The sequence below is a fragment of the Phymastichus coffea genome, unplaced genomic scaffold (genome assembly GCF_024137745.1).
Source record: "Phymastichus coffea isolate CEN01 unplaced genomic scaffold, Cenicafe_Pcof_1.1 PCOF00018, whole genome shotgun sequence".
Classification (NCBI taxonomy): Eukaryota; Metazoa; Arthropoda; class Insecta; order Hymenoptera; family Eulophidae; genus Phymastichus; species Phymastichus coffea.
The window spans coordinates 4,491,476-4,508,302 of record NW_026706829.1 but is presented as its reverse complement, the minus strand read 5'-3'; the positions used below and the strand labels follow the sequence as shown (position 1 = coordinate 4,508,302).

The 16,827-nt window shown below is 34.1% G+C and overlaps 1 protein-coding gene across 2 annotated transcripts; it reads right to left on the bottom strand.

The window, feature by feature from the left end:
* Nucleotides 1-4,288: 4,288 nt before the first annotated feature.
* LOC131675268 (prefoldin subunit 6) lies at nucleotides 4,289-6,427 on the bottom strand. 2 transcript variants are annotated; one of them, XM_058954195.1, is made up of 3 exons: nucleotides 6,085-6,427; nucleotides 5,779-5,974; nucleotides 4,289-5,205 (listed from the first exon to the last, which is right to left on the bottom strand). In XM_058954195.1, the coding sequence occupies exons 1-3, from the start codon at nucleotides 6,146-6,148 to the stop codon at nucleotides 5,199-5,201; spliced, it is 267 nt and encodes an 88-aa protein (XP_058810178.1). In that variant the 5' UTR covers nucleotides 6,149-6,427; the 3' UTR covers nucleotides 4,289-5,198. The 2 variants fall into 2 exon arrangements, with proteins under 2 accessions (XP_058810178.1, XP_058810176.1); XM_058954193.1 differs by having other exon boundaries at nucleotides 4,292-5,209; nucleotides 6,085-6,419.
* Between the last annotated feature and the right edge of the window lie 10,400 nt (nucleotides 6,428-16,827).

Sequence of the window (16,827 nt, the reverse complement as noted above, 5' to 3'; positions counted from 1 at the left end):
TTGAACTTCCTCGTCAGAAGTAAATTCAACATCATTTTCTTCATTAGCCATTATTACTGTCAATTAAGATCGAACCTGTAATGAGTTTTTTCAATCAAAAATATTACAAACGCTCGATAAAAGTAACAAATGATTCTAAAAGTGAAAAACGAAACGGGGGTTTCAACAGTAAAATCATGGACTACCCACGTGTCGCATTGTAAAAAGTGTTTCTAAAACGTTTAATAAAAACTAACAAATGATTCTAAATACTCGCAACTAATAAAAAAAACTTCTTTTTTAGTTACAAATGTTCAAATAAGAAAAACAAATGTTCAAATAAGAAAAATTACTGTTGCACGAAATGTACGAAATGAGGGTTAGGACAAATTACTACTGACTATCACTATATTATCTTTTGGACTACTCACTACTGATTGAAAATACTTACCAAAAATATTCAAATGACGGACGTACAACACAATTAGAAGCACCTACACTATATAATTAATCAATGTGAAATGCCGGAAGCCGAATGTCTGAATGACCGAATTGTCAGACCCTCAGGCAAATGACACAAGTGGCACCACAAGCGTACATTACTTTGACTTTTTTTGTCTAAAATAGGGATTCTCATTTCAATTTCAAATTAAAAATCAAAAATCAAAAATCACTATCAAACATCAAAAATCACCATCAAAATAAAAAAATCAACATCAAAAATCAAAAATCAAAAATTTATTAAAATTTTAATAAATATAAAATAAATTATTATAAATTTATAGCTATGAGCATATTACAATTTAAAATCAGCGCCAGAGCTAAACTAACCAATCAAAATCAATACGTCAGAACTCAAACTAACCAATCAAAATCAATAGAGGCTTCACTCTTCATCATTCTCTCTTTTAACAGGGATTATTTATTCCATTTATATAATAAATTTTGATTCATTATAATCAGACAAAGGCCCAGCAAGAATGAAAGTTATCTAAAATTTATATAAATTATTGGTGACTAGCATTTAACGTATAAGTTACTTATACCATTATTTTCATTCTATCACTTCTTTCAAAACTCGATGTATTGCAATACATAGTGAGAGAAAGTAATAATTCGTACTATACTACTCCTATTAAATGAAGATTTGATAGGAGTCTTTTTTTCCACTTGGCACATACCGATATTCGCACAATAAGTAGTAAACTCTTTGCAGCTCTGCTCATTGTGCTGCACTCACCAGAGGAACTCGATAAATGGAAGATAGATCATGAATAGTGATGACTTGTTTTGGTCCAACATGACAGAAGTCTAAATTTTGTTTAATGCCTAATTTTAATCACAGTCACGTTGAAAATCACAATGAAAACGTTTATCCAACGTTCAAATACATATTAGCTCATTCGAAATTTTAGCGATAAAATGATTTCGGAATGAGTTTGAAACGTTTCAGAAACATAAGATTTAAGATTCCATTTTAATAATTTTTAATTTATTTGGATAAAACGTTTTTCAAATATTCTGGATTTTGGAATAAACAACGATAAAAGCGGTAAATGAAGGTAAAAGAATCAAGAATAGGGCGAAAAATTTGATAGCTTCTCATAAGGATGCCGTGTTCCAGCTCTGTATATAATAGGTGTTTTGTTTTAGTGCAAAATACTAATACTATCTATAATCAAAAATAAATCTCTAAAAATACTATTTACTATTTTATGATGTGTTAGAATTTCAAAATATATTTTCTTTGAACTTTCATCTAAGTCTTATATACTTAATAGTATTTTTCGGCCATTCTTTGCAAATACTGACAAAATCTTTCATAACTAATATGTTAAGCAAAATTCTTTTAAACCAATTTTAGAGCCAACCCGTTGTGAAAAAAATAATAATCAAACAATCATCTCAGGTTACAACACGTGTGTTTCGTTGGTAAATATCCAACCTCATCAGATCTTTATTAAAAAAACAAAACGAGAAAATATTGTCTACTCCATATCTAAAAGTTTGTTTTTTTAATTTCTGAAAACCCTCAAAATAGGCATTTGTTGCGGCGATGATTTCTTCATTCGATGTGAATCGTTGTCCGGCAAGCTATTTCTTGTGGTTAAGAAAAAAGAAAAAGTCACTGGGAGCCAAATCAGGCAAATATGGTGGATGGTCAATTAATTCGAACTTTAAATCGTTAATTTTTGCCATCGAAACTGCACACGTGTGAACTCAAGCATTGTCTTGAAGAAAAAGGCATTTTTTTTTGTTCAAGTGAGGACGTTTTTCTCTGATTTTTTCTTTCAGATGATCTAATAATGACGCATAATATTGTCCAGTGGTCGTCTGGCCCTTTTCCAAGTAGTCGATGTAGATGATTCCATACGCATCCCAGAAAACCGTGCCCATAATCTTACCAGCTGACTTTACTGTCTTTGCTTTCTTTGGGGCTGGTTCTCCTGCGGTAATCCATTGTTTGGACTGTTCTTTGGTTTCAGGAGTGTAGTGGTGTTCCCATGTTTTGTCTACAGTTACGAGTCGATGCCAAAAGTCTTCCGGATTACGAAGTATATGTGCCAAAAGAGCCTCAGAGGTGACCACGCGGGTTCGTTTGTTTTCAACAGTGAGCAAACGCGGCACCCATCTTGCTGATATTTTTTTCATCCCCAATTTTTCATGTGTTGGATTGGAGCAAATGATTGTGAACGCTAAATTTATAAATATTAAACTAGTGAAAGTATGATTTATTACGGTCTCTATTAAACAAAGGTACAAAGTAAAGTTATATTATTAAAAAGGAGCTCTATATCCACTGGTGGTTGCTGCTGGAGTGCCGCGCTAGTTTGAGCGGCAGTGCAGCAAAAAGAAAGGTGGCGTGGTGGGCGCCCGCGCACATGCGCACAGTACTTTCAACATCATGCAAAATTGAAATGATTGTACCCTTTGATACCCCTGTGGCCTCAACTAATTCTCGCAATTTGAATCTTCTATCATTCAACACCATATCGTGGATTTTGTTGACCATTTCGGGCGTACTCACTTCTATGGGGCGTCCTGAACGAGGTTCATCTTTTGTTGTTGTACGGCCGCGTTTAAATTCATTCACCCAGTTATAAACAGTCTTCAATAATATAAATATAGATCTATCTTGATAATTAACTAAAGTCTTACTTGATTAGTTGAAATAAATTCCTTCAAATATATGGGTTATTCTTGGCTATTTCGATTGACTTATAACCCTTAGGTTACGGATTTTTTTTTAATTTGGCACAAATGTTGTACACATGAAAGTGAAATTTTTCCCAAATTTTGATGTCGATACATTAATTATATCAAAAGTTATTAACAATTAAAGAAAAATGATAAAAAAATTTTCACACGGCAATATTTTAAAAACTAATAAAGATATTGAAGTCGGATTTTTTCCAAAATACTTATAATACCTTGAACTTCGAAATAATTACAACAATAAACAATAAAAAATTTTTTTCGAAAGCTATTAACTTTTTGTTTAAATAATTACTAATATCTCAAGAAGTATATTTTTTTGTTTGAAAAATTCTTGCTCCTGCGTGTTGCTGAGGATTTTTGCTATCGAAATCAATCATATAATTCAAGGGCCCGACATATCGAAAAGCGTAGCCCTAATCAAAACAAGATGCCTCGGTGTACGTCGCAACGGCAGCGGGACGTCTTCGTGGTCTTACGCTGAGGCGTTTTCTTCTAATTAGGACTACGCCTTCCGATATGTCGGGCCCTTGAATTTTATGATGATTTCGATAGCAAAAATCCTCAGGAACACGAAGGAGCAAGAATTTTTCAAAAAAAATATACTTTTTGAGATATTAGTAATTGTTTAAATAAAAAGTTAATAACTTTCGAAAAAAAAATTTTATTGTTTATTGTGGTAATTATATCGAAATTTTAAGGCATTATAAGTATTTTGAAAAAAATCCGACTTCAATATCTTTATTTGTTTTTAAAATATAGCCGTTTGAAAATTTTTTATCATTTTTCTTTAATTGATAATAACTTTTGATATAATAAATGTATCGACATCAAAATTTGGGAAAAATCTCACTTTCATGTGTACAACATTTGTGATAAATTAAAAAAAAATCCGTAACCTAAGGGTTATAAGTCAATCGAAATAGCCAAGAATAACCCAACCTATATACTAATCTTAGAAAACAGTAGGAATCAGTTTTTATCATTTTTATTTCAGTCTACCTGTAAAAGAAGATTCTAAACAAAGTATCTGATCAACCAACTGATGTGATTAAATAAAATTGAATAAAAAAAGTATATATCTGATCGTAAAAAAGGTTATATTTACTAAACCAATTACAGCTTTTCCATTTTTCAATAATTTAATAAATAATCTTCTTATTTTTTACTGCACTTTGATAATTTAAAAAATTGTTCACAACTTATTAAAGCAAAGTATCCAGTGCGTAGCGAAGCCTCGGTTTGAAAATGTAAAGACGAAGGGTAACGTGGAAGCGTGGAACCAAATTAAACGACGGTCACGGGTACAAAGAAAATATAGGAATGCTACGACTATACTTTTATAAGTTTGCCTTTGCCAGAGAATGATCGGATTCTCAGGGCTAAAGGAACTCAGCAGGAAGTTAACGAAAATCAACTGAAAAAAATTATAAAAAAACTGCGCATGGTTAACAGAGATAGCAAAAGTTATTTATAACTTCGCGCAATTTCATTTTCATTAATAAAAAAATTATCAAACTCGATCACTTATAGATCATCGATAACTATCTACGTAGAGTTTTAATAAAGTTTTTGAAGAAATAAACCGGTTCAATTGTTAGAATTACTAAATAACTATTAATTAGAATACACAACAATAGTTAACATTGACCGTTATTTCAGAAAATAACCCATTCCTATTAATACAGTTATTATAATTTGAATTTTTTGCTTCTAAAATTCATGCAAAATAAACTTATGATAAGTTCAATTTCTTATATATTCAAAACTCAATTAATATTAGTGTTGGACATTTATTGGATACTATAAGAGTTTATTGGTTAGTACTCTTATAGTTGTTATGAATGCATAATTTTGAAGGTATATAATAATTAAATTGCTTTATTACAATCATTCAAAATCTGTGTCCAATTATTATCTAGATTGCTGGAAAGATTTTTGAAGCGTATCAAGGTTTTCTTTATGGACATGTTGTTTTTCATCCAACTTTATTATAGAATCTTCTACTTTCTTTCTATAACAAATGTTAAGTAATATTAAATAATATATTTAGTTGTAAATACAATGATACCATAATAAGTAAATTATACAATTTTTTCAGGCTACAACAAATTCAAATTTTTTAAATTTTCATCTAATATATATAGTCTTTTTAATTGACTTTAAATGATATTATATTTAATATTACAGAGCCACAAAATTAATTTAAATTACTTATATTTTATTCTTGATTATTAACGGATGGTTTTATTATCTGTTAATAATCAAACTGTGGCAACAAACCAAATAATCTATTAAAATTATATTAGGTTATTGGTAAGATCATCGTAAATAATGAAGAATGGAATATTGATAACATGAATTATTTTTCTAATGTTGTAATACTTTGTAAAATTATATAGCAAAAAACAACTTTCTAATATTTTCATTAACAAACTCTCAAAAAAAAAAAAGTCATGTGAATTATAATATTTGGGAAATTTTTTTGAATTATTTAGTCTGAAAAATTCATATAAATTATTTATTTCAAATTAAAAATAAATATCTCTAGAATATTTCTGCAAAAATATTTTTAATACCTACATTTCAATTTTTATAAATTCCATTCGTTTATTAACATTTTCTTTAGCCTCATCTAAATCTTGTCTAACTAAAACTGGTCCAATGAGTTTGAATACTTTGTTCTCAACTTTTAAAAGATTAAGTTCTTCTTTAACAGTGATATTTTCATTCATTTGGCTATCTAGCTGTTGCCTTCTTGATAATGTTTTATGATAATCTAAAAATAAATTATAAAAGATAATCTTAAGTAGAAAAAAATATATTTCTTATAGTTATAAGAAATTACAGATATTACAATACATAAATTACTATAATAGAATGTTAAACCTTTTTGAACTTGCTTGAAATTTTCAATTTCTTCTTGAAGATTTTTTTTAATCTCTTCAACCATTTTTTTCAACGAATTTTCAAGTCTTTTATTACTGTACAATTGTTTGATGAAAAACTCAATTATTTTATTTTAAGTCAATTTTTTATTTCAATACATCAAAAATATGAGCTCCGTACTATATACCCACAAGTGGTAGATGAGGCTTCATAAAGCATGGAAGCTCCATTGTCTTGACACCAAAAGTGAAAGTTAATGAAACAATATATATCAGCGTATAAGTTTTCCTATGTTCTTTAATTTTATCATGATAAATAATTTTCTATTCTTGCCGTTAACGAGAAATCTAAATAATTTGAAAGTACTGGTACTTATATAAGATTATTTTTTTCTCCGCTCAGCTAAATTAAAACAAATTTCTTGTCCCAATCAAATGCTCTAAATTTTTTCTTTTGAATGATATTTTTACTTTTCAATTACGTATAGGAACATTATCAAAGTTAATTTTTTAATATTTTCTATAATAATGTATATAGATACAGGTGCATAAGCGTATACGCATGCGCCAACTGTAGGTACTTTCTTAGCTATTTGGATACCTCAAGAAGTCATCACATCCATTTTTGAAAATTTTTCATACTTGTTAGTACAATTCCAATTATCAATTTAGCAGAGTTTTAGAAAAAAATAATATTTAATTAAGAAGTTTAAGCTCGGAAATCCTTTAACTTCAATATAAAACTAATAAAAATAAAAATTATTAATTTTTTAAAAAGTTATAAACTTAGAAACTTAAAATTTAGAAACACCATCGTATTCCTTACACTTTTTTACACACGAATATATATCAACATCGACCGGCCTGATATTAAGCAGCCTATAGTAAGTTATTAAACGAAGCGGTTGGAGTATAATGCGACGGCGCCGTAGCGGATTTCAGCACGTACAACACAGGACGTCCTATCAGTCTTAGCCTTTTTGAAATTTACTCTCTACATTTAATTGGACTTAAGACCATCTCTATTATGAAGTGACTGCATTAAAAATGTTTTTATTTATAATATTAGTCACCGTTGGATCACTGAGGTATGCAGACGTGCCAACATTATGCTCTACCTGAAAAGTTAAAGTATTAGCTAATCAATGGTATGACAGTAAAATTAAAAATTTAATTTAATAAACTTTAAAAAAAAAAACAACGCCCGAAATAGCCACTCAGTCAGAAGATGACCAAATCACTCCTAATAAAAAACGAAAACTGAAAAATCGTAAGCAGCACGAGACAAAAAAACAGTCTAGAAAACCAAATACAAAACAAAAAACGAAAAGCACAATTATCAGATTACTGGCTAAGTAACACAAGCAACAGGTACGAAATGCTTCAAAATAAATAAAATGATTAAAAGAAATTTACACTCATCAGCCCAAAGAAGAAAAAGAATTTAAAGTTATATTAAGAAGCATTCACTTGTCAATTGATATGGATGAATTAAAGCAGTCATTGAAAAACATGGATTATATTATAGGATATTATATTATATTATATTATATTATAGGAATTTATTAAAGCACAAACTCCCACGATGCAGAGCTAACCGTTGCTCCATTAAACACGTATGAATATACGTGTATTCACCTTTACGTTTGGAAAAAGACACTGATACTTTCGTTTCAGTGTCTTCTTTCCACCAGAGTTGAACTTACCTTAAGTACCTGACTTGTGACACTCGATCTATTTTAGGTGTGAGTGACCTAATGCTTATTCCACCTAATCCCCTAGATGAAATCGGTTTAAAATTTAATTCGTAATAGCTCCGTTAAACTAATATGAAACGAAATGACGTAATGCAACGAATAAGATTAATAACGTTTAATTCAAATAAATGACATTTTTTTATGGGCCGAAAGACTAATGTACGCGAATAGGATTTTACAATGATTAACAATAATACGGGGAGAGAGAGAGAGAGAGAAAATTCGAAACTAACGCTCAGCGCGAATACAAAATAACAGTCGGGACAGACAAAATATTCTCGCTAGTATTTTGTCGTGCAATAAAAATGAGGTCCACCTACCCTGCGCTGCCTCACTCGAAATATCTGCAGTTGCTCTACTGCTATTTCAATTACTGCTGCTGTAATGCTGCTGCTTCTAATCAGCTTCCTTGCTATCACTCGCGCATGTATTCAATATCCCAGGAAACAATTTTTGTAGCAAAATCGGTGAAACACAGTGAAAACTAATTGGCGGTACTTTCGCAAGTAACAGATGAGGCTTAACTTAAAACTTTGAACTCTCGCGCGCCCCCTCTCTCTCTCTCTTAATCGTTCGCTCTAGCATTGCGAGTACTACCGAATCGCAAACGGATGGATTAATCGAATCGAATACCGTTGCAATTCATAATACTCGTATAAGGCATCGCATCACAAAACTACCATTGCCGCTTTTCACTGTTTAAATTGAACATGATTATAAAAGGCAAAAAATTTATTAAGTAAATCGACTATAAAACACAGTTATTAATTTCGAACCACCGAATGTTAAAAGAGAAATTTCTCAATGTTAAAACTGCCAAGATATGGGCATACAAAAAATTATTGTTACAAAAGTGCTATATATGTGAAATGTACTAAATAATACCAAACTACAAAATGTCGAATTAAACAAAAAATAAAAGACGTAACATGTGTAAATTCCAAAGGAAATCACACCGCAGACTATAAAGGATACATAGTTCGCAAGCAATTACAGTAAAAATTATTTCCTAGGCTCGAAGAAAACATTAAATCCAAATAGTATTCAAATTAATGAAATTCCAAATCAAAATTCGATTGGTATATTTAATTTAAATACCAATGTCAATAGAATTAGAAAATCTATAGGAAAACCTAGTGGTAACAAGATCGGACGAGGAAAAAGCTGAAACGTTCGCAAATCATTTTAGTACAGTATTAAAGTCATCGAAGATAAACAATTCTGCTCTGGACTTCTGGACAACATCCAGGTATATTCCTGGATGTTGTCCAGGCTTTTGACAAGGTTTGGCATAAAGGACTACTGCATAATGTCACGTCGATACAAAGAATAAGTATGTGATGAATTATGATAAGTAAATAACGGGTTATGGTAACAAACCGGGTATCGGTAATTTAATTTCCTATTATATCAACCCTCCCAGGAACATTTGTAAATCTATCTAGCGGGATAGATTAGTCTAAGCACGTCTCCATAATATTTCCGCGAATATTACTCACCGCATATTAATTCGGCGAAAACACAGGAAGGGGCACATCAGCCTACGGTATAAAAAGGCTGGATCGGGATCCGCAAAACCCAGTACAGTTCAGCAGTTTGGCAGTTCAGAGCAATTCAGTTCGCACAGCATACATTTCGCGCAGTACTAATTGAGTTATTTTTTAAGTCTAACTATCCGGCTACTCAGAACCGGAATTATACTCTGCTAAGCATTATAAAAATTGTCTTTAAACAATAAATCGTAAATCAAGCGCATACATCTGAGACTGTTCATAAAAACCTCTTCTGAAATCCAATCCTAATAAGGTAAGAAACTAATTTATCTACTTAAACGCGCTACATATAATAAAGGCGCTATCCCTTTAACAAACCTCTGCTTAACTCCTGACTAAGATCCAACTTTTACCAACGCGACAGTATTTGTATTTAATTATTACGTCTAGCAGTAACATTTCCTCGCCTAAACATAACAATTAGGGGCCCCTCATTTCTTGGTAATTGGGATCTTATTGCAAAAAATTACAATGGTCGAAACACCTTACGAACGAAAACTAATTACACTCAAAATACTAACAAAAAAAATTAGCGAAATAGAACCAAGCTTTACAACGAACAGGGAACCTACGCTTACAGAATATCTGACATATCTGCATCAAAGATCTCCACCCACCGAAACAAAGCAAATTACCCGAGTCGAAGAATTACAAAGATTAGAATATAATTTACAAGACTACATTGATAAAAATCCATTGGACTTTCTATGTAAAGATGACCTAATATTCGACATCCTCATTGAAATGACTAGTAAAAATTTAAATCCAGCATTTCTCCTTAACGCTATTACGGATATAAATTTTGAAAAATTAAAATTAGATAAAACTGAAATTCCATTACTCGAACTCATCGAAAATCAAACGGGTTACGAGACAGCAATTGAAAATTCAGACACGTACAACGCGCCCACTACAAACTTATCTATGACTAATACACCGTCCGCTTCCAAATCAACAGAAATGACTCTTAATAAATCGGAGAAAGTTGATTTCGCTCCAACTCGACATTTTGCCTCTACAAAACACCGTACTATACTCTACACCGTATTATACGTCGGGGACTTTCAGAACAGGATTAATGAATTCCACACAAAACATAGTATCGCCAATAAAAAATTTTAGCTTGAAAGACGCTGTTAACTTCGTACCTAAGTTCGACGGATTTAACATACCCTTACACTTATTTATCGACGGTTGTCGAGAGGCACACAGCATAGTCCCGACAATCAATGAAAATGATCTCACCAAGTTAATTAAAATTGAACTAAGCGGTGAAGCACTTAAAAGTGTGCAAGGAAAAACATTTGATAATGTAGAACAAATGATTAAATTTTTAGACCTAATGTTCGGATCAGCAAAAACTTTTAATCAATTAACAGGCGAATTAGCAACCTTAAAAGAAAAACGTGGTGAGAAAGTAGTTACATTTTCTAATAGAGTTAAAACAGTAGCTGACGAACTTTTTGAAGCAACAGTAAGAGAAAATCGAAACTATGCTGGATTTAAAAGCCAACTTGAAAAAGACAAAGTAAAATTCTTCATCCGCAGTTTATATTGGGTCATCAAAACACGTATGGGGGAAGTCGAAAATTTAGAATTAGCTACAGCTAAAGCAATAGAAATTGAACGAGAATTCAACGTACAGGAACCTGAGGAAATAACTGAAACAGTAAAAGCTCTAATCCAACCTAAAATAAAGCCGGTTCGATTAATGAAAGCGGAAGATACTAACACCTGCCAAATTTCCAATAGGCCGAAACACACAGCTAAAGACTGTTGGTATCGGATACCGCAGAATCAAAATCAAACTCGGCTAACTACGCAACAGCAACGGCAGCAGCCCAAACAGCAGTCGTGGGCAGAGCCTCGCGCGTCAGCTAACAATAGCACTAATCCCCGCTCCAACCATCAGCCACTTTAGGCCGCCCCAAATCAAGTAAAAACAAGCGCCTCAGTCACTTTAAATTAGCAAGAAAAATTGCAACAAATTAATTTCTCGATTTGCAATTACTGTAAAGAAACTGGACATTGGAAGAGTGATTGCGGAAAACGAAAACTCAGAAATCAAAAATTACAACAGGCGGAAAAAGACAAGGGTTTCCAGACTTCATCGTATTTAGCTTCATCGTAGACACTGGGGCAGCAGTCTCACTACTTAAAATTTCAAGTAAACCAGACGGTGTCCACATAAATATCTTAGACAGTTGCGAACTACGGGGGATCTCGCAAGAAAGTATCTCGACATTAGGAAAAGTTTCATTAACCTTTCATAACTTTGTACTAGATTTTCACCTAGTACCGGAAAATTTTCCGATATTAGAAGACAGTGTAATAGGAAGCGAGTCATTAAAAAAATACAGAGCGCATATTGATTACGCCAAGAATCTCTTAAAAATTAATGACTTGTTTCTTCCATTTCTCACCGAAAGTAAATCCTGTTACATTGGAGCTATTCCCGTAACAAAAAAAATTAAACCAGGCACCCAGCAAGATACCTCTCACAAACGAAGAGCAGGCACAGCCTGGCAATAACTTCTCGCATTCGGTCGACGACCCTACTGGGAAACTACTGGACCTAGCAGTCGAAACTCAGAGGACGAACGCACCTGTATACAAAACCCATGTAAAAAAAATGGTCACGAGGCCATAAAACAAAGTAACATACTGACTCCTAAAGAGTATATACTTCAGCTGTCTGAAAACAAAATGCGAGAAGCACAAAAAAAATCAGATTCCGACAAACTGTACAACCTGTCTGTTACCTACCTTTCCGAGAACTCAGAAAAAATTAACTCTGTATCTGTATCTTCTGGCATGCGCATGCAAACTCTCAAAAACGAATCCGATTTACTCTACGCTTTAAACAAAGCATCAGAAATGATTAAAAAATCAGAAAAATCAGAATCAGATTACCCGTCAATACGAGAATTAACTAGCAGTATTATTAGTTGCCTAAATAATAAAGAATCTGAAATTAATAGCGATCGCTTATACTTGCTCGAAATACTAAATAGGTACCTCGATCCAGTTATTAAATCACAAAGTAACTTACAAAAGCCAAATATAGTCAGTAATGCATTAAATGCATTATTAACAGCCCGCTTGATTATTAGAGGAAAAGTACCTAGAGTGCATTGCGCTGCACTGCTTTTTAATCCAGAAACTAATGATCGTCACGAAAGAGTCAAATAGTTACTTGAGTTGATTAAATTGGACCATATCAAACAAGATCATCGAACAAAAATTGAAGAAATCGTCGAAAATTACAGCGACAGATTTTTTGTTAAGGGCGACAAGCTCTGGGCCACAAGTATTATCGAGCACGAGATCTATACTACCTCCGAAGTACCAATCAGACTACGACAGTTTAGGCACCCCCCGCAGATCAGTAAATTTATAAATGAACAAATGCAGGAATTGCTAGAAAGAGGTATTATCGAAAAATCAACTAGCGCATATTGCGCACCAGTCTTTTGTGTGCCCAAGAAGAATACGGAAGATGGCGAACCGCAACCGCCGCGCATCGTATTTGACTATCGCGCGCTAAATAAAATTATTCCAGATTATAATTTCCCAGTCCCTCTACCTGTTGACTTATTTGAACGAATGGCCGGTGCGCAACTATTTCCATCATTCGATATGTATTCATCATATCATCAGATAAGCATTAAAAAGGAACATAGGCATAAAACGGCATTCCAATGCGAGTCAGGCCTGTATCAGTTTTGTCGCTCCCCCATTGGACTTAAAACTAACGCACCAGTTTTTCTGTTACTAATAAATGTACTAGTATGAGATTTAAAAAATGTAGTAGCATTTTTCGATGATATTTGCGTATATTCTAAAACATTCGATGAACACTGCGAGAGCATCATCGAGTTAATGAAACGCCTTCGTGAAACTAATTTGGTCTTTCATCTGAAGAAATGCAAAATTCTACGCCCGGAAATCGTATATCTCGGACATATAATCTCGAAAGACGGACTACGTCCGTGCAACGACAAACTACGCACAGTAAAAGAATTCCCGGTCCCGCGCACGCCAAAGAATGTTAAACAATGGCTCGGCCTGGCAGGATACTATAGACATTTTTTATAGAAAATTTTGCTGAAATCGCGAAACCACTTACTATTTTATTAAAGAAACGCTAGCCGTTCGTTTGGGCGGAAGAGCAGCAAAAAGCTTTCGAGACACTACGCGATAAATTATGTGAATCTCCGGTGCCCTGAGCACCCGGATTTCGACAGAACATTTTTTCTTACCACTGACGCATCCAAAATCGGAATCGCAGGGTCGTTTTCTCAATTTGACGACCAAGAGCGAGAACACGCTGTAGTATACGAGGTGTGATCAAAAAGTAAGGTGAATTTTTATTTTTCACAAAAAATATTTATTTATTCATCAATTTTTATTTTATCTCCTTTAAAGTAATCCCCCTCGGATATAATGCACTTGTGCCAATGCTTTTTCCAATCCTCAAAGCATTTCAAAAAATCATTTTTTGTGATCTTGTTTAGTTCATCCTGCGATGCCGTCTTTATCTCCTCAATCGTGGCAAAACGCCGTCCTTTCATGGGCCTCTTCAGTTTTAGGAACAAGAAGAAGTCACAGGGGGCCAGATCTGCGGAATACGGTGCCTGTGGCATCGTTACTGTGTTGGTTTTAGCCAAAAATTCGCGCACAAGCAACGATGTGTGAGCAGGGGCGTTATCATGGTGCAAAAGCCAATTTTTATCTTTCCACAAATTCGGACGTTTCTGGCGGATTGCTTCGCGCAAATTGCGCATAACTTGCAGGTAATATTCCTTATTTACTGTTCTACCCTGTGGCAAGAACTCATGATGCACCACGCCCCTGCAGTCAAAGAAAACTGTAAGCAAAACCTTTACATTTGATCGAACTTGGCGTGCTTTTTTTGGTCTTGGTGATCCAGAATGCCTCCACTGGGGCGATTGAGTCTTAGTCTCGACGTCATAACCGTATACCCATGTTTCGTCATCTGTTATAACCCTGTTGAGTAAATCTGGATCATCGTTGACGACATTCAGTAGCTCTTGGGCGATGCTCATGCGACGTTTCTTTTGGTCGAAATTGAGCAATTTCGGAACAAACTTCGCTGACACACGTCTCATGTATAAAACACTCGTCAAAATTGATTGGCACGAACCAAATGAGATGCCAATATCATCAGAAATTTCTCTAATGGTAATTCGACGATTTCCCAACACTATTTTCTTCACTTCTTCAACATTCTCATCAGTTGTTGATGTGCTGGGGCGTCCAGAACGAGGTTCGTCGTCGGTGTCTTCTCGGCCTTCTTGGAAGAGTTTATACCACTTGTAAACATTTTTTTGGCTTAAAGTAGACTCACCGTATGCCACTTTCAGCATTTCAAGTGTTTTGGAACATTTGATTCCATTTTTCACACAAAATTTAATGCAAACTCTTTGATCCATGTTTTTAGACAGCAGCAAATCGTGGAGCACGCAAAACATTTCTAACCTTGATGCCTCTCACAAACAAACCAAACATACTACAAAGCTGAAATTTGGAACGTATGTTCTAGACGAGTGTACCGACATAACCAAATAAAAAAGTCGAAGATCGAACGGACGTAGCCCGCTAAATTTCAAAATTCACCTTACTTTTTGATCACACCTCGTACATCTCACGTACCCTCACACCTGCTGAAAGTAATTACCCCGCTATCCGACTCGAACTATTAGCAATAGTATGGAGTATTTCGCAATTCAGACCTTATCTGTACGGCCGAAAATTCATCATCATTACTGACCATAGACCTTTGGTACATTTATATTCGATATGTGACCCAAATTCACAAGCAACTCATCAGCGACTATTGTTACAAAATTTTAATTTCGAAGTCAGATATAAAAGGGAGCGTCGAATGTCAATGTAGATGCGCTCTCTCGAAATCCTATACAGTAAGTCGAACAGCTTAATAAGCATTTACAAGCAACTAGGTAAGATCCGGTTCAAGCATTGGTCTTGACAGCTCAACTAGATGATGACACAAAAAGGCCAGGAAATACGTACGCCATGACCACGCGACGCGCAAGGGGCCGACAACCAAGTGCAAAATACTTGGAAGCCATCAAGTCCCTCCTGCCGCGTCAGAAAAAGTATCCGCCTCCTTAGGAAGTAGACACGTCAGTAACGGAAACTGACACGAATATTAATTATCCTATAGTTACTGAAAACACGTACTGCTCCGAGGGCAATAAAATTGGCACACAATATAATACGCATAATCAAGACTCCAAAAATAAACAGGACTCACAACCAAAACAGAATATGACCTCTTTAAAAGACGTGATGCTTGAAGACTCAGTCAACTCCCCTACCGGACCCGTGACTTTCCCAATGAAAACATTATCTATTGTCGGGACGCACTATTTATGAGGCGAGACAATTACTTGTACTTCATTGACACCTTTGGTACCCCCCTGGATGAAGGTGCACTCAGTTTATTTAGACATGATAAACTACCACAAATGAGCAAATTACAATTAGCCGTTCCCACTATAATCAAAATAGAAAACAAGATGCATTTTATTATCCCAATCCGTCATGAAACTAGTGAGACTACCGAAAACATTAGAAATTATATATACCAGACACTGAAGCAATTAGTAATAAGTTTAACTGAAAATAAAATTAAAATCGTCAGTATAGCCTAAAGTAAAAAAATTGAGCTCGTCGATTTCTTTATTTCGAAATTTTACGAATGATAAAAAATACACTGGGACCTTCTGAAGTCAAGATTATAGTTTATCAGGGACTTATAGTTTTCGTCCCCATCGAGCATCGTCAACAAGTAATCGAAGAGGCCCACTGTTCAGCGATAGGTGGTCATAACGGTTGCAATAGAACTTACAAACGTATCAAGAACAAATACTACTGGGTACATCTGAAGGAAGATGTGCAAGAGTTCATTCAAAAATGCTTACCAATTGAGAAAATTAAATAGACATAATGTCAAACAAAAAATGATCATAACCGATACCCCGCCAGTTCCCTTTTTTAAAGTCAGCATAGACGTAGTAGGCCCACTCGAACCTACCGAAACGGCAAACGCTTACTTACTTACCTGCATGTGTACATTTACCAAATACGCCATAGCGGCACCCATGCCAGACCAAACAGCTACTACTGTAGCTGATAACCTTATTAAAAAACTAATATGTACCTTTGGAGCACCTAACGTCATAGTAAGTGACAGAGGCACTAACTTCACTTCAAAACTAACGAAACGTATTGCAGTTCACTTCAAAATTAAGCATATTACTACAACGGCTTCTCATCCGCAGGCTAACAATATTGAACGAATTCATTTATCATTAATTGAGTATCTAAAAATGTTCACTTCCAAGACCAAAAATTGGGACGAGTATGTCGAACTTGCTATATTTA

Bases quoted from the DNA above. Each gene is read 5' to 3' on its own strand.
- LOC131675268 (XM_058954193.1), bottom strand. From the start codon at position 6,148: ATGGTTGAAGAGATTAAAAAAAATCTTCAAGAAGAAATTGAAAATTTC. The intron at 5,975-6,084 runs GTTTAACATTCT...ATTTATTTTTAG, and splicing joins TTTCAAGCAAGTTCAAAAAG to ATTATCATAAAACATTATCA. The intron at 5,210-5,778 runs GTAGGTATTAAA...CATTTGTTATAG, and splicing joins GAATTTATAAAAATTGAAAT to AAAGAAAGTAGAAGATTCTA.